Source organism: Hippoglossus stenolepis, chromosome 23 (genome assembly GCF_022539355.2).
Source record: "Hippoglossus stenolepis isolate QCI-W04-F060 chromosome 23, HSTE1.2, whole genome shotgun sequence".
In the NCBI taxonomy this organism is placed as follows: Eukaryota; Metazoa; Chordata; class Actinopteri; order Pleuronectiformes; family Pleuronectidae; genus Hippoglossus; species Hippoglossus stenolepis.
Window position 1 is genome coordinate 4441866 of NC_061505.1, and position 17085 is coordinate 4458950.

Genomic DNA, 17085 nt, shown 5'->3' on the forward strand with positions numbered 1-17085 from the left:
TGGTGTGTGTGTTTGTGTGAAAAGAATTTCAAAAATATACACATGTGAGCGAGAATTCTCTGTCTCCTTTGTTCAACACAGAATGGCAATCGTGAGGCGTTTTTTAGCATTAAAACCATTTTATTCTACTCACATCCACAGCATAGGCCAGCTTCACACAGTTGTGTAGGAGGGGAGGAGCAAACACAAAAACAATCCCAAAGGTCAGCGTTGCTCTCTGAACAACGGAGCAGCATCTGAAGCCGCTGTCAGACAGAACCCTATTTGGCAAACTCCTCAACTTCTCGCAAGAGTAAAAGTAAAAGTGTGAAATCAGCACGAAAACTAAAATAAATCCACATGAATCTGTCAACTTTTTTTTTGGTATTTCCCCAAAACGTCAAACTATTCTTTTAGATATAACGTTACCAGCCTTCACCGATCTGAAAGAGCTACATGGTTGCTGCCTAGGAGAAAATTACTTTTGATACAGGAGCTTTAGATAATTACACTACATGTGTTTGGGCAATTTGTAGAAAATAGAATAAATAATTTATGAAGCAGAACAAGTAAACCTTAGTTTGTGTCACACTCTGAAGACTGTGATACAAGTGGGGGTTTCCCTGCAGCACCTTTATGCTACTGTTATGTTTTCACCCCTGTCCGTTTGGTTGTTAGCTTGTGAGTCAGCAGCACTACGCAAAAAACGCTGAATACTTTTCTGCGAATTTCCACAGCATTATGAGATAAGGCATTTTTTGGAACTTTTCACTGATTTCCCAGGGAATAAAAAAAGCAGACACGTTTGGGGAGTGACATCTATGAATGTTTGCGATTCAGTGCGGATGCAAATTTAAAACTGAGTGCCTCATCTCTTCGTAAATACTCAGGGAAACCCAGCCTTGCCTGCTTCTGTAGAAATAAAACAAAGCCATAAGTTTTCCAGAGCAGCCAAATACACTCTGGGTTGTGAATCTAGTCCACAGCTTGTTTAATTTTGAAGTTTTTTTTCTGCCGGCCTCGCTTTAACATAGAGTGTCTCGCTAGAACAGCGAGTGAAACATTTGCAGCCAACGCATTTCTGACTGAAGGGAAGGGGCGACCACAAACAGAACCTCATATACTGGCGCTGTGTTGCCCCCAGTGCCACCAGGTGACTCTCTGACCCCCCGGCTTTGTGTCTTCAGTGTATCCTCTCAGTGTAGGCATTGCAAAAGCTAAGGCAGGGTTCAAAGTGATGGCTACAATGCAGGCTTGGTGTGGAGGCTTCTGGGAGAGTGGAGCACCTGTCCTCCTCGCAGCGCAAGGACCAAGTGGAGAACAGAGCCTCCCTGGATCTTATAGTCTGCCGCTGTTTTCTCATCGTTCCTGAGGAAAGAGAGGAGAGAGGATGCAGGGACGTGAGACAGCAGAAATACTTCTTTAAGGCAAACTGAACATGACACTGTTTTATTTTGACAGTGACGGAAGGGATCATCGTGTTGGAATAGCCAGAAATAAATGGCAACATTTTATGTTTTATGTGAGCTTTGTGGATATGAAGAAACATGTGTCGCCTTAAAGCTTGCACTCTGCAGCCAGTTTAGGTATTTCCAAGATGAATGAATTCCTATTAATATAAAGACATGCATCTTCTTTTTTCTATTTCTTATTACGTGTCACGAACTTTGTGTTTTCTCTCTCTCTCTCTCTCTCTCTCTCTCTCTACTATTGTTATTTGTATATGAATTGTTGTTGCTATCATTAATAACATCTTTACATACATAATTACCACTGATTTTGATAATAACATGAGATGTGTCATCCATCTTACATCTGTTTCCCACTGTAGATCAGCCTCTGCTGTTGGGGGGGGATCCCTTCCTTCTCCTCCACCCTCTCTTTGATCCGCTCCACCTGCACAGACACGAGTACACGTGAGTACTCCGAACGACTAAACTAACTGTGTATTAATACGAGAGGAAGCCAAGGATCCACGTGCACCTTGTCTGTGGGCTCTATGTCGATCTCTATCTCCTTCCCCGTGAGCGTCTGCGGTGGAAATACATTCAAATACATTAGTTTGTTTACGAGCACAATCCAGGGGCTCAGTGTTAGACATGACAGGCTAGCTGCTAATGCTGCTAACGCTGTGTCGTACCTTCACTTTGATCAGCATCGCTGTTCTCTCGTTCTTGTCAGATCCACTGGGGCGGTTTGACTACGAGTTCAACGAATCTACGATTTAACCAAGCGGAGAATGAAGAGACTCGATCTTCAACGGGTGTTTCCTGTGTTCCTCCTCAGTGGATCCCGTCGCAACCCCTTCCGTGTGACAAAGGTTCCGCTTCGGGTTATGACGTCGTTGTTTGGCGTCATAAACACGCAAAAACAGCGGCGTCGACGTTTATTCTCACGTTAGCGTGGACGTTGTGGTTGTAATCAAATTATCACGGCATCAGCACGACGTGGTGTAAAGTAGAGTTTGTAGTTTTTAGCCTCGCGGCGTCGACGGGCTGAGGCGCTTTAGAAACTACAAGGCGGCTGTCAGCAGGTGTCCGCCCCCTTAAAGCTTCCCCCCACAGGACAGGAGAGGAGGCGGCGGCGCACACACACTAACGTCACTTTTTCTAAAGGTAAACACTTTGTTCAGCTAAATATACGAACTACTTTACCTATGCGGCTAATTAGCAGCTAATGGTAGCGTCAAGGTCACGCGTGGGCTGAACGTTGACTCCTGTAACCTTGAGTTTTGACATCAGGGCTGAAGAAGCCTGCGTGGTTCAGTGTAAATAGCATTAGCAGTAGCATTTCCAGTAGCGTGTACGCAGCCTTATTGAACCTCCAGTTAGCTAAAGGTGTTTTTTATTAAATCACTATAAAGTAGTTATTACAGCTGCAGTAGTTACAAAATGGATACTCGCCTTTATTGGGTCATTTTCCACGTCATTGTGCCTGCTTGTGTCCTTTGATCTCTCTCTCTGTGTGTGTGTGTGTGAGAGAGAGAGAGAGAGTGAAGGGAGGTAAAAGAAGGTGACACACCACCCCCAAAAGTCCTCCTGACCTCTGACCTCCATCTTTTTTCTTGTTCCTCACAGGTTCACATCCCAAGTCCAACTGCTCCACTCCCCCCGTTCTTCGTCGACTCCCTCTCGCTGCTTCAGAGATGCCTCGCATTGAGAACGACATCAAGCTGGACTTCAAGGATGTGCTCCTCCGTCCGAAGAGAAGCACGCTCAAGTCCCGGAGCGAGGTGGGTACAGGCAGGGCGTGAAAACCCCTACTGACCCAGACGCAGATGTTTCCATTTCCTGAATCCCACATGAGGAACCACAGACCCTCACTGGCGTTTCAGAGCTGTTCAAAAAACAAAGACATATTGTTGTCCTTTCATATTTTCATGACATAGCAGAAGATCAGAAATGTAAACAATTCACTGAGAGAGACCTGTAAAGTAATCATTACAGAAGTCTGACTGAAGATTAACACCTGGACAAGTTTCTCTAAACCCTGTTGAGTCACAAGTACTTTGATCTTCACTGTTCTCTTCAAAAGAGATGAAACTGGAGCCATTTATTTTTGGAGACAGGGAAGAATGACTTCATTTCAAAAGGCAATAGTGGGACACTTTCAAATTCAGCCTAACATCACCTTAACTGAAGAAAACTGTTCCTTGCACTTGAGACTGAGCTTGTACGGAGTTAGAGTCCCCTGGTGGTATGGTGATGTAAATATCAGGCACGCTAAAGTCTTGTTGTTTATTTCAGGTGGACCTGATGAGGACCTTCTCCTTCAGGAACTCCAAGGGCAGCTACAGAGGGATCCCCATCATCGCTGCCAACATGGACACTGTGGGGACCTTTGAGATGGCCCTGGCCCTGCACCAGGTCGGCTTTGCGTGACACGGGCTGTCGTATACAAATCACTTATGGTGCCCCCAGTGGCATTTAGATGTCATTGCACCATCTACACAACTGATGTGAACCATGTGACTTTTTCAGCCGCTTCTTCTCAGCAACACTGATAATACAGGAAAGTTTCCTTGCTTCAATATTTCACTGCGAACATATCTTAATTGATGTGTCGTTCCTTGTCTGCTCCTCCAGTTCACTCTCTTCACCACGATTCACAAACATTACTCTGTGGACGACTGGCAGGAGTTTGCAGCGAAGCATCCCGAGTGTGTGGAGGTATTCAAAGTGTTTATTGTGACGTAGGCCTTTATTTTGGGGGAGTTTATATGAATGGTCGTGTTGGTGACACTTCTCTCTTTCTGTCTTCTCTGTTCACCCTCCCAGAGTGTGGCAGTCAGCTCAGGGACCGGCGACGGTGACTTTGAGAGGATCTCCTCCATCTTGGAGGCAGTGCCCAAGCTGCGGTACATCTGCGTTGACGTGGCGAACGGCTACTCTGAACACTTTGTCCACTTCGTCAAAGAAGTCAGGCAAAAGTTCCAGACACACACTATTATGGTCAGTAGATTTCTGTTTGATACCTTTTAAATGACAGCGTGGTTGGGGAAAAAGGAACAGATGTTGAACAACATTTTTTTATTTTATTTTTATTTTGCTCAGGCAGGAAATGTGGTGACTGGAGAAATGGTGGAGGAGCTGATCCTGGCCGGGGCTGACATCATCAAAGTAGGCATCGGACCAGGTGATCACAGCTTTTTACACACATTTCCACATCAAGAGGGAACATTATCATTTCGTTTCCTCGAACAGATGTTAATATAGAATTTTTTTTTTTAACAAACCCGGAGGTTATCACAATAGTCTGTCACTATATCTTAACTCAAAAACAGCAATGACTTTTGGCACTTCAACATTAATTTGTAAATGTATCACACCAGGTTTAAGAACACGTTGAACCTTAATTGTATTTGAAAATACATAACCTGCAAACTATCACATACCTTCTTTCTGGAAATATATATGCTGTGCAGCAACAACTATTCATTTGGCACAGACCTGTTTCCTGTTTAAACATCATCTTGCCTCTGTCTTCCTCTACAGGTTCTGTTTGCACCACCCGCAAGAAGACAGGGGTGGGTTACCCCCAGCTAAGTGCCGTGATAGAGTGTGCAGATGCAGCTCACGGACTGGGCGGCCACATAATCTCTGTAAGCGACTCTCATCTATAATAATATCTCAATAATGCAATCAGGTGCAGAATTAATGTCAAAGGAATCATTTGACATGTTTAAAATCCGAGTTGGATGAGAAGTTTCATAGCACTCTCAACATCTCTGTTCACAATATGAATATTTGCTCCTCTCGTCTCTCGCACACAGGACGGGGGATGTACTTGTCCAGGAGATGTCGCAAAGGCTTTTGGTTAGTAGTAGTTTTTTCAATCTGATAGCGTATTCCATCCAATGCTAAGAATTCTTCCTGTTAAAACGGACCTCTCACTGTTTGTGTGACTCTTTAAATGTGCCCCTCAGGTGCTGGAGCAGACTTCGTGATGCTGGGGGGTATGCTGGCGGGACACTCTGAGAGTGGGGGCGAGGTCATTGAGAAAAACGGCACGAAATACAAGCTGTTCTATGGAATGAGCTCCGACACAGCGATGAAGAAGCATGCGGGTGGTGTGGCCGAGTACAGGTCAGAGTCACCATTATTGTGGTATACAAGGGAACAATCTGTTGGTCCTCCTGATGATTTCCTGTCAGTATTGATCACTAAACCTGAGGGTAACGCTAGTATTCTGTTTTTCTTCCCATCCAGGGCGTCAGAGGGGAAGACGGTGGAAGTTACTTACAAAGGTCCGGTGGACGTGACGATACGAGACATCCTTGGTGGGGTTCGCTCCACCTGCACCTATGTTGGGGCGGCCAAGCTAAAGGAGCTGAGCCGCAGGACCACCTTCATCAGGGTCACCCAGCAGCTCAACACTGTCTTTGGCAACTGCTGAATGTCCAGTTCCATCCTGCGTCAGATCGATGGATAAGTCTGCATCACTGCCAGTCTGTGCTCTTTGTTTGTTACAAAAGTGAACACACTCATATTCATACTTAAATATTCCCCTCTTTATCCTTTTTTTTTTTACACATAAGTCAAATTATTTTTTATTTTAATGCAACTTTAGTATCTTAAACACACAGACTCTGACCTGCCTTAGACTCCAAATGTTAAAGCCATTCTATGTAACTTTTACTTTTACTTTTACTAGCAACAGCGCCCTCTGCAGCCATATGTGGTGAATAATTCTGTTGAATCTGTATTCTCACAGCCCATCGGCTATCGTCTGATGACGAATCAGCCTCTGGGGGCAACGGCCAATACTTTGGGGCTTTTGTGTAGACAGTCCATTAGTCAGCGATATTTTTGTAGGTGTTTTTGTCTAGCCGCCATTTTGGCTAATCTCTATTAACAGCTTTCTGCATATGAATGCAGATAAATTAAAAAGGTGATGGCCGATGCATTTTGGTCGACGTGTTGTGCCTTTTACATTCCTCAAGCAGAAGAGCTGCTGCTGTAACAAATCCACTAAACTCTGCATAGAATTCTTCATATTTCCAAAGTTTCCTGGTTACATAGAGCAAGAGCAGACGTTCAGGGAGAGGAGAGGGAATGAAAAGAGGAAACATTCTCCATATTTCCAGTCAATGAATCATTAAACTCATTTAAATGAAGCTGCTGTTTGATCATACAAGCCACAGAGCTTTCAGGTGACATCATTGTCTCTACACAGTGAGATGCAAGCTAGAGCAGTAACTCCTCAGCTCTGTGCATGTCCACTGTCTCATCATTCCAATGCAAGGTCCTTACAAGTTCTCACATATATGCAAATCTGTGTTTGTCCATAAACAGCATGTGGCTCTGTGCCGAGATCGTACTGAGAACCTGTGTCATCCAAATGTAAAATTACAGCAAATGTCCTAAATTATATAGAAAGCCTAAATATTTACGAGACTAATTGTCAAACAGCTCTGTTTGTAAAAGACCCAGACATTCCGTCACTCATTGTGTTTTGCACTTTAATGATTTGAGCTTTGATCTGTTTTCCCTGATCGCCTCATTTTATTTTTGTCACATTGGTGTGAAAATGATGTTTATGTTGCCAAAACATACGATTTTAATGCAGTTTTTAATTTTCTTTCCCCCACCTCAACGTTTTATCCAGTCAATAAAAAAAAATGTCCACATCATTTTCATTTCTCTGACTTTATTGATGATCGGATCATTCACAACGTTTGTATGATGCAAGAGCTACAGATTTCCTTTGTGAGAGTGACGACTTGTTCACCACCAGCAGATGGAGACAAACACTTTGAACTTGACGGCAGAAAAAAGAAGAAGCTTTTCAGTTTAATCAAACAACTGGTTTCGTACATTAGAATCAATTCCCACGAAAAAAAGAATAACATCGGTACAATTAAAAGATATTCAGATATTATATTGTCAATTGTGTATAATGTGCATATTTAAACTAAAAGAAAAATCACACCATGAGCCTATTTCTGATGCAATAGCACTACATTTCCATTTGACAGCTTAACTGTAATTAGTGACATTTCTATTCATGTCACGAAATCAAAAGACTTTTCCCTTCAGAGGTTTTTCCCATGTACTTCTTTGTATATTGATTAGCAGTGACCATCAGGGACCCACGAATTACAGAAGTTCACAAACAACCTCTGTGAAGCGACTGCCAAGGATTTCTCCACAGGGACAGTTCATCTTGTAGGTAAACTTGGTATTTCCTTGTCTGTAATGATTGGCTTCCTTGTTGTAAACTCTTCCACAGGGGCACTTCCATTGAATCTGGGAAGAATTTGAGCTGTTACGTGCATTTTCCATTTCCAGTTGAACAAAGGGGACCAGGTCCCAGTTGTTGATGCTCATCGTAATCGAGACTATTTCTTCCCTCCGGTGCAGTCCACTTCTTCTGAAGAAGGACAGCGAGGAAGCAACAGAATTCCAAAACACTTCCACCTTTTCAGGTCGCGGCACAGCCTCCTCATCTTCTTCATCTCCCTGATGTGTGATCAGTGCAGAGGAAATGCGGAGTTGTCTGTCTGCTTTGGTTTGCAGCCCCAAATCTCTTGAATTAGATGATGCATCAAAACCCTCATCTGTCGAGACAGAGCTGAGCTGGTTATTTTTGTAGCAAAGGCCATAGATGGGCCCCTTCTTCAAATCCTTTGCGGATTTTTTGTCACACAAACCAATGGTCCAATCAAAGTCTTTGGAAAGACAGACCTGCCACCTCTGATAGTTAGAAACTGATTGGGTACTGCCGATCAAAAGAGTGGCAGTGCATTCCCCCATCCAATCACTGTAGAAAACCGTCCGGTTGTCTTTGGACAGTGACATGCCGGAGCCGAAAACCTGAGGCTCAAACATCAGGTCTGGACCAGTGCTGAGGAGCTCCTGGTCAGGATCGACCAGAGTCAACAAGGATCCCCAGAAGTTGCCTGCCTGCTCCATCATGTTTTCCCCATCCTGTTGTATCGCTTGGACCAGTTTGTCACGATCGCTGCCGGGCAGCAACCCTTTACTCAGGTCCACGGCCTTGGCCTCCTCCACATCCCGATGCACCTGTGAATACATCTGCAGGAATCTGAAGGTGTCCTTCTCGCTCTGCGCCACTTGCATGCTGCTCTTGCATGTTTTTAAGGCCACCATCCGAGCAGAAACTGAAGTTCGGACGCTGGTCAGGGATATATCACGCATCTTAGTCACAGCCTCAATTAGACGCAGGCTGGAGTTACTCAGCTTCTCTCTTTCACTATTCTCCCACTTTTCCAGACTCACATTCTCATCGTCAGTTTTCACCCGCAAGGCCTTCTGCTCACCTGTGAGCTTCTCCATGAGCTCTTTGTGGGCTGTGGAGAAGGTTTTCATATTGTGAAGGCGGTGCTGGTCTTCAATGGCGCAGGAAACACACACACAGGTCATATCATCCAAGCAGTAGTACTCCAGGAGTTTGCCATGCTGGGGGCATTTGGTGGTGCCACATAAAGCCATGGGTTCGGTCAGAGGATGAGTTTGGAGTAACACCGGCGTGGTCAGGTGGACCTGCAGGTGCGGCCCACACATGGAGATCTCACATTTCATGCAGGTCTTTCTGGCTGGTTTCTGTCCTCCTCTGCGCACATGTCGCAGAGGATAACTTGCTGCGTGTCCTTTGGCTGATTGTCAGACATGTTTCAAATCACAAAGTCCGATTCTCCTTGAGTATCTTTAGTGTTGAACGATGTCCTTAGGATCCTTCTTGTAGCTGAAATGAACCGAATGTTGCTGAAGTTAGTTCTTCACCCGTCTCAGTCTCTCCCCACAGAGTCAGTCACAGCTGCACTGAACAAGTTACACTCTTAAGTTTCGTTTCCTACATTTGACGAACAGTAACACCCAAGGGTGTGGCTCAGTGAAACTCTGAGAAAAGTACTGAATGAACCAGGAAGAATACTTTGTACTTCATGTATGAGGAGATATTGTGTTATATAATAAAATATAGTATACTTATAAATAGAAAAACACAAAAGAGAAAGAAAAGAAACTCCAAATGAACTAATGCTTACAGAACTATTACACATGTATACGTCGACTCCATGAGGAGATGTTTTCCTCTTTTCCCAGCATCATTTATAAATCCCATCATCTCAGTAAATACCAGTGTTTCAGTCTGGTTTGTCCTCTGCACACATGTTGCTCAGGACAACTCAGTCTGTTCGTCCCTGCATGTGCAGCTCGTCAGACATGTTTTTAAAAGAGGGGAAGATGGTGGAAGTTACTTACAAAGGTCCGGTGGACGTGACGATACGAGACATCCTTGGCGGGGTTCGCTCCACCTGCACCTATGTTGGGGCGGCCAAGCTAAAGGAGCTGAGCCGCAGGACCACCTTCATCAGGGTCACCCAGCAGCTCAACACTGTCTTTGGCAACTGCTGAATGTCCAGTTCCATCCTGCGTCAGATCGATGGATAAGTCTGCATCACTGCCAGTCTGTGCTCTTTGTTTGTTACAAAAGTGAACACACTCATATTCATACTTAAATATTCCCCTCTTTATCCTTTTTTTTTTTTTTTACACATAAGTCAAATTATTTTTTATTTTAATGCAACTTTAGTATCTTAAACACACAGACTCTGACCTGCCTTAGACTCCAAATGTTAAAGCCATTCTATGTAACTTTTACTTTTACTTTTACTAGCAACAGCGCCCTCTGCAGCCATATGTGGTGAATAATTCTGTTGAATCTGTATTCTCACAGCCCATCGGCTATCGTCTGATGACGAATCAGCCTCTGGGGGCAACGGCCAATACTTTGGGGCTTTTGTGTAGACAGTCCATTAGTCAGCGATATTTTTGTAGGTGTTTTTGTCTAGCCGCCATTTTGGCTAATCTCTATTAACAGCTTTCTGCATATGAATGCAGATAAATTAAAAAGGTGATGGCCGATGCATTTTGGTCGACGTGTTGTGCCTTTTACATTCCTCAAGCAGAAGAGCTGCTGCTGTAACAAATCCACTAAACTCTGCATAGAATTCTTCATATTTCCAAAGTTTCCTGGTTACATAGAGCAAGAGCAGACGTTCAGGGAGAGGAGAGGGAATGAAAAGAGGAAACATTCTCCATATTTCCAGTCAATGAATCATTAAACTCATTTAAATGAAGCTGCTGTTTGATCATACAAGCCACAGAGCTTTCAGGTGACATCATTGTCTCTACACAGTGAGATGCAAGCTAGAGCAGTAACTCCTCAGCTCTGTGCATGTCCACTGTCTCATCATTCCAATGCAAGGTCCTTACAAGTTCTCACATATATGCAAATCTGTGTTTGTCCATAAACAGCATGTGGCTGTGTGCCGAGATCGTACTGAGAACCTGTGTCATCCAAATATAAAATTACAGTAAATGTCATAAATTATATAGAAAGCCTAAATATTTACGAGACTAATTGTCAAACAGCTCTGTTTGTAAAAGACCCAGACATTCCGTCACTCATTGTGTTTTGCACTTTAATGATTTGAGCTTTGATTTGTTTTCCCTGATCGCCTCATTTTATTTTTGTCACATTGGTGTGAAAATGATGTTTATGTTGCCAAAACATACGATTTTAATGCAGTTTTTCATTTTCTTTCCCCCACCTCAACGTTTTATCCAGTCAATAAAAAAAAATGTCCACATCATTTTCATTTCTCTGACTTTATTGATGATCGGATCATTCACAACGTTTGTATGATGCAAGAGCTACAGATTTCCTTTGTGAGAGTGACGACTTGTTCACCACCAGCAGATGGAGACAAACACTTTAAGCTTGACGGCAGAAAAAAGAAGAAGCATTTCAGTTCAATCAAACAACTGGTTTCGTACATTAGAATCAATTCCCACGAAAAAAAAGAATTACATCGGTACAATTAAAAGATATTCAGATATTATATTGTCCATTGTGTATAATGTGCATATTTAAACTAAATGAAAAATCACACCATGAGCCTATTTCTGATCCGATAGCACTACATTTCCATTTGACAGCTTAACTGTAATTAGAGACATTTCTATTCATGTCATGAAATCAAAAGACTTTTCCCTTCAGAGGTTTTTCCCATGTACTTCTTTCTATATTGATTAGCAGTGACCATCAGGGACCCACAAATTACAGAAGTTCACAAACAACCTCTGTGATGCAACGGCTAATGATTTCTCCGCAGGGACAGTTCATCTTGTAGGTATCCTGGCCATTTCCTAGTTTGTAAAGATTGGCTTCCTTGTAGTAAACTCGTCCACAGGAGCAATTCCATTGACTCCGGAAAGAATTTGAACTGTTTTGTGCATTTTCCATTCCCAGTTGAACAAAGGGGACCAGGTCCCAGTTGATGCTCATCTTAATCGAGACTATTTCTTCCCTCCGTGCAGTCCACTTCTTCTGAAGAAGGACAGCGAGGAAGCAACAGAATTCCAAAAGACTTCCACCTTTTCAGGCAGCGGCCCAGCCTCCTCATCTTCTTCATCTCCCTGATGTGTGATCAGTGCAGAGGAAATGCGGAGTTGTCTGTCTGCTGCGGTTTGAAGCCCAAAACCTCTTGAATTAGATGATGCATCAAAACCCTCATCTGTCGAGAGAGAGCTGAGCTGGTTATTTTTGTAGCAAAGGCCATAGATGGGCCCCTTCTTCAAATCCTTTGCGGATTTTTTGTCACACAAACCAATGGTCCAATCAAAGTCTTTGGAAAGACAGACCTGCCACCTCTGAAAGTTAGAAACTGATTGGGTACTGCCGATCAAAAGAGTGGCAGTGCATTCCCCCATCCAATCACTGTAGAAAACCCTCCGGTTGTCTTTGGACAGTGACATGCCGGAGCCGAAAACCTGAGGCTCAAACATCAGGTCTGGACCAGTGCTGAGGAGCTCCTGGTCAGGATCGACCAGAGTCAACAAGGATCCCCAGAAGTTGCCTGCCTGCTCCATCATGTTTTCCCCATCCTGTTGTAACGCTTGGACGAGTTTGTCACGATCGCTGCCGGGCAGCAACCCTTTCCTCAGCTCCACGGCCTTGGCCTCCTCCACATCCCGATGCACCTGTGAATACATCTGCAGGAATCTGAAGGTGTCCTTCTCGCTCTGCGCCACTTGCATGCTGCTCTTGCATGTTTTTAAGGCCACCATCCGAGCAGAAACTGAAGTTCGGACGCTGGTCAGGGATATATCACGCATCTTAGTCACAGCCTCAATTAGACGCAGGCTGGAGTTACTCAGCTTCTCTCTTTCACTATTCTCCCACTTTTCCAGACTCACATTCTCATCGTCAGTTTTCACCCGCAAGGCCTTCTGCTCACCTGTGAGCTTCTCCATGAGCTCTTTGTGGGCTGTGGAGAAGGTTTTCATATTGTGAAGGCGGTGCTGGTCTTCAATGGCGCAGGAAACACACACACAGGTCATATCATCCAAGCAGTAGTACTCCAGGAGTTTGCCATGCTGGGGGCATTTGGTGGTGCCACATAAAGCCATGGGTTCGGTCAGAGGATGAGTTTGGAGTAACACTGGCGTGGTCAGGTGGACCTGCAGGTGCGGCCCACACATGGAGATCTCACATTTCATGCAGGTCTTTCTGGCTGGTTTCCTGTCCTCCTCTGCGCACATGTCGCAGAGGATAACTTGCTGCGTGTCCTTTGGCTGATTGTCAGACATGTTTCGAAATCACAAAGTCCGGATTCTCCTTGAGTATCTTTAGTGTTGAACGATGTCCTTAGGATCCTTCTTGTAGCTGAAATGAACCGAATGTTGTTGAAGTTAGTTCTTCACCCGTCTCAGTCTCTCCCCACACAGTCAGTCACAGCTGCACTGAACAAGTTACACTCTTTGACGAACAGTAACACCCAGGGGTGTGGCACAGTGAAACTCTGAGGAAAGTACTGAATGAACCAGGATGTTTACTTTGTACTTCATGTATGAGGTGATATTGTGTTATATAATAAAATATCTCTGTATACTTTGTACTTCATGTATGAGGAGATATTGTGTTATATAATAAAATATAGTATACTTATAGATAGAAAAACACAAAAGAGAAAGAAAAGAAACTCCAAATGAACTAATGCTTACAGAACTATTACACATGTATACGTTGACTCCATGAGGAGATTCTCCCTCTTTTCCCAGCATCATTTATAAATCCCATCATCTCAGTAAATACCAGTGTTTCAGTCTGGTTTGTCCTCTGCACACATGTTGCTCAGGACAACTCAGTCTGTTCGTCCCTGCATGTGCAGCTCGTCAGACATGTTTTTAAAAGAGGGGAAGATGTGGAGATTACTTACAAGGTCGGTGGACGTGGCAGTCTGGCATCCTTGTGAGGTTCGCTCCACCTGCACCTATGTTGGGGCGGCCAAGCTAAGGAGCTGAGCCGCAGGACCACCTTCATCAGGGTCACCCAGCAGCTCAACACTGTCTTTGGCAACTGCTGAATGTCCAGTTCCATCCTGCGTCAGATCGATGGATAAGTCTGCATCACTGCCAGTCTGTGCTCTTTGTTTGTTACAAAGTGAGCTGCACTCATATTCATATAAATATTCCCTCTTTATCCTTTTTTTTACATAAGTCAGAATTATTTTTATTTTTAATGCAACTTTAGTATCTTAAACACACAGACTCTGACCTGCCTTCCCAGACTCCAAATGTTAAAACATTCTATGTAACTTTGCTTGCCTTTTCTGCCAACAGCGCCCTCTGCAGCATATGTGGTGAATAATTCTGTTGAATCTGTATTCTCACAGCCCATCGGCTATCGTCTGATGACAATCGGCCTCTGGGGGCAACGGTAATACTTTGGGGCTTTTTGTGTAGACAGTCCATTAGTCAGCGATATTTTTGTAGGTGTTTTGTCTGCTTAGCCATTTTATTTAATCTCTATTAACAGCTTTCTGCATATGAATGCAGATAAATTAAAAAGGTGATGGCCGATGCATTTTTGGTCGACGATATTTGTGCCTTTTACATTCTCCAAGCAGAAGAGCTGCTGCTGTAACAAATCCACTAAACTCTGCATAGAATTCTTCATATTTCAAAGTTTCCTGGTTACATAGAGGCAGAACAGACGTTCAGGGAGAGGAGGGGGAATGAAAGGAAACATTCTCCATATTTCCAGTCAATGAATCAATACAGCTCATTTAAATAGGCTGCTGTTTGATCCTTTAAGCCACCAGAGCTTTCCAGGTGACATCATTGTCTCTACACAGTGAGATGCAAGCTAGAGCAGTAACTCCTCAGCTCTGTGCATGTCCACTGTCTCATCATTCAATGCAAGGTCATACAAGTTCTCACATATATGCAAATCTGTGTTTGTCCATAAACAGCATGTGGCTCTGTGCCGAGATCATTACTGAGAGTGTCATCCAAATGTAAAATTACAGCAAATGTCCTAAATTATATAGAAAGCCTAAATATTTTGAGACTAATTGTCAAACTGCTCTGTTTATAAAGACCCAGACATTCCGTCACTCATTGTGTTTGCACTTTAATGATTTGAGCTTTGATTGTTTTCCCTAGTGCCTCATTTTTATTTTTGTCACATTGGTGTGAAATGATGTTTATGTTGCCAAAACATACGATTTTAATGCAGTTTTTCATTTTCTTTCCCCCACCTCAACGTTTTATCCAGTCAATAAAAAAAATGTCACATCATTTTCCATTTCTCAGCTTTATTGATAGTCGGATCATTCACAACGTTTGTATGATGCAAGAGCTGAATTTCCTTTGTGGGAGTGACGACTTGTTCACCACCAGCAGATGGAGACAAACACTTTAAGCTTGACGGCATGAAAAAAGAAGCTTTTCAGTTTAATCAAACAACTGGTTTAGTACATTAGAATCAATTCCCACGAAAAAAGAATAACGTCGGTACAATTAAAAGATATTCAGATATTATATTGTCCATTGTGTATAATGTGCATATTTAAACTAAAAGAAAAATCACACCATGAGCCTATTTCTGATCCGATAACTTTGTTCCATTTGACAGCTTAACTGTAATTAGAACATTTCTATTCATGTCATGAAATCAAAGACTTTTCCCTTCAGAGGTTTTTCCCATGTACTTCTTTGTATATTGATTAGCAGTGACCATCAGGGACCCACAAATTACAGAAGTTCACAAAATAACCCTCTGTGATGCAACTTGACTAATGATTTCTCCCACCCAGGGACAGTTCATCTTGTAGGTATCCTGGCCATTTTCCTAGTTTGTAAGGTGTCTTCCTTGTAGTAAACTCTTCCACAGGAGGCACCTCCATTGACTCTGGGAAGAATTTGAGCTATTCACGTGCATTTTCCATTCCCAGTTGAACAAAGGGACCAGGTCCCAGTTGTTGATGCTCATCTTAATCAGACTATTTCTTCCCTCAGTGCAGTCCACTTCTTCTGAAGAAGGACAGCGAGAAGCAACAAAATTCAAAACACTTCACCTTTTCAGGTCGCGGCACAGCCTCCTCATCTTCTTCATCTCCCTGATGTGTGATCAGTGCAGAGAAATGCGAGGTTGTCTGTCTGCTGCGGTTTGAAGCCCAAAACCTCTTGAATTAGATGATGCATCAAAACCCTCATCTGTCGAGACAGAGCTGAGCCTGGTTATTTTTGTAGCAAAGGCCATCGTTGGGCCTTCTTCCAAATCCTTTGCGGAATTTTGTCACACAAACCAATGGTCAATCAAGTCTTTGGAAAGACAGACCTGCCACCTCTGAAAGTTAAAAACTGATTGGGTACTGCCGATCAAAAGTGGCAGTGCATTCCCCATCCCAATCACTGTGAAAACCCTCCGGTTGTCTTTGGACAGTGACATGCGGGCCGAAAACCTGGGGGCTCAAACATCAGGTCTGGACCAGTGCTGAGGAGCTCCTGGTCAGGATCGACCAAGTCAACAAGGATCCCCAGAAGTTGCCTGCCTGCTCCATCATGTTTCCCCATCCTGTTGTAACGCTTGGGCCAGGTTGTCACGATCGCTGCGGGCAACAACCCTTTCCCTCAGCTCCATGACCTTGGCCTCCTCCATCCACGATGCACCTGTGAATACATCACCACCCAGGAATCTGAAAGGTGTCCCTTCTCATCTGCGCCACTTGCATCACTGCTCTTGCATGTTTTCGACCATCCGAGCGAAACTGAAGTTGGACATGGTCAGGGATATATCACGCATCTTAGTCACAGCCTCAATTAGGCTTGGGCTGGAGTTACTCAACTTCTCTCTTTCTATTCTCCCTTTTCCAGACTCACATTCTCATCGTCAGTTTTCACCCACATAAGACCTTCTGCTCACTGTGAGCTTCTCCATAGCTCTTTGTGGGCTGTGGAGAAGGTTTTCATATTGTAGGGCGGTGCTGGTCTTCAATGACATAGGAAACACACCCACACAGGTCATATCATCCAAGCAGTAGTACTCCAGGAGTTTGCCATGCTGGGGGCATTTGGTGGTGCCACATAGAAGCCATGGGTTCGGTCAGGATGAGTTTGATGCTTTGGCGTGGTGGTGGACCTGCAGTGCAGCCCACATGGAGATCTCACATTTCATGCAGGTCTTTCTGGCTGGTTTCCTGTCCTCCTCTGCGCACATGTCGCAGAGGATAACTTACTGCGTGTCCTTTGGCTGATTGTCAGACATGTTTGAAATCACAAAGTCCGGATTCTC

The 17085-nt window shown here is 43.8% G+C and overlaps 2 protein-coding genes across 5 annotated transcripts; one reads left to right on the top strand and one right to left on the bottom strand.

The window, feature by feature from the left end:
• Window positions 1-99: 99 nt before the first annotated feature.
• On the bottom strand, window positions 100-3050 carry nedd8 (NEDD8 ubiquitin like modifier). Of its 3 annotated transcripts, none has more exons than XM_035149270.2 (4): window positions 2883-3050; window positions 1963-2010; window positions 1793-1875; window positions 100-1347 (listed from the first exon to the last, which is right to left on the bottom strand). In XM_035149270.2, exons 1-4 carry the CDS (start codon window positions 3033-3035, stop codon window positions 1221-1223), a joined length of 411 nt encoding a protein of 136 aa, XP_035005161.1. In that variant the 5' UTR covers window positions 3036-3050; the 3' UTR covers window positions 100-1220. The 3 variants fall into 3 exon arrangements, with proteins under 3 accessions (XP_035005161.1, XP_035005162.1, XP_047194853.1); XM_035149271.2 differs by lacking the exon at window positions 2883-3050 and adding an exon at window positions 2120-2306; XM_047338897.1 differs by lacking the exon at window positions 2883-3050 and having other exon boundaries at window positions 1963-2052.
• gmpr2 (guanosine monophosphate reductase 2) lies at window positions 2442-13927 on the top strand. Of its 2 annotated transcripts, XM_047338896.1 has the most exons (11): window positions 2442-2594; window positions 3057-3211; window positions 3726-3845; window positions 4065-4148; window positions 4257-4430; window positions 4533-4614; window positions 4974-5080; window positions 5252-5294; window positions 5405-5564; window positions 5688-5835; window positions 13835-13927. In XM_047338896.1, exons 2-11 carry the CDS (start codon window positions 3125-3127, stop codon window positions 13871-13873), a joined length of 1044 nt encoding a protein of 347 aa, XP_047194852.1. In that variant the 5' UTR covers window positions 2442-2594; window positions 3057-3124; the 3' UTR covers window positions 13874-13927. The 2 variants fall into 2 exon arrangements, with proteins under 2 accessions (XP_047194852.1, XP_035005160.1); XM_035149269.2 differs by lacking the exon at window positions 13835-13927 and having other exon boundaries at window positions 5688-7111.
• Window positions 13928-17085: the final 3158 nt, after the last annotated feature.

Bases quoted from the DNA above. Each gene is read 5' to 3' on its own strand.
- gmpr2 (XM_047338896.1), top strand. From the start codon at position 3,125: ATGCCTCGCATTGAGAACGACATCAAGCTGGACTTCAAGGATGTGCTC. The intron at 5,081-5,251 runs GTAAGCGACTCT...TCTCGCACACAG, and splicing joins TGGGCGGCCACATAATCTCT to GACGGGGGATGTACTTGTCC. The intron at 5,295-5,404 runs GTTAGTAGTAGT...TGTGCCCCTCAG, and splicing joins AGATGTCGCAAAGGCTTTTG to GTGCTGGAGCAGACTTCGTG.
- nedd8 (XM_035149270.2), bottom strand. From the start codon at position 3,035: ATGGAGGTCAGAGGTCAGGAGGACTTTTGGGGGTGGTGTGTCACCTTC. The intron at 2,011-2,882 runs GCGAGTATCCAT...TTTCCACCGCAG, and splicing joins TGGAAAATGACCCAATAAAG to ACGCTCACGGGGAAGGAGAT. The intron at 1,876-1,962 runs GTGCACGTGGAT...GTGTCTGTGCAG, and splicing joins ACATAGAGCCCACAGACAAG to GTGGAGCGGATCAAAGAGAG.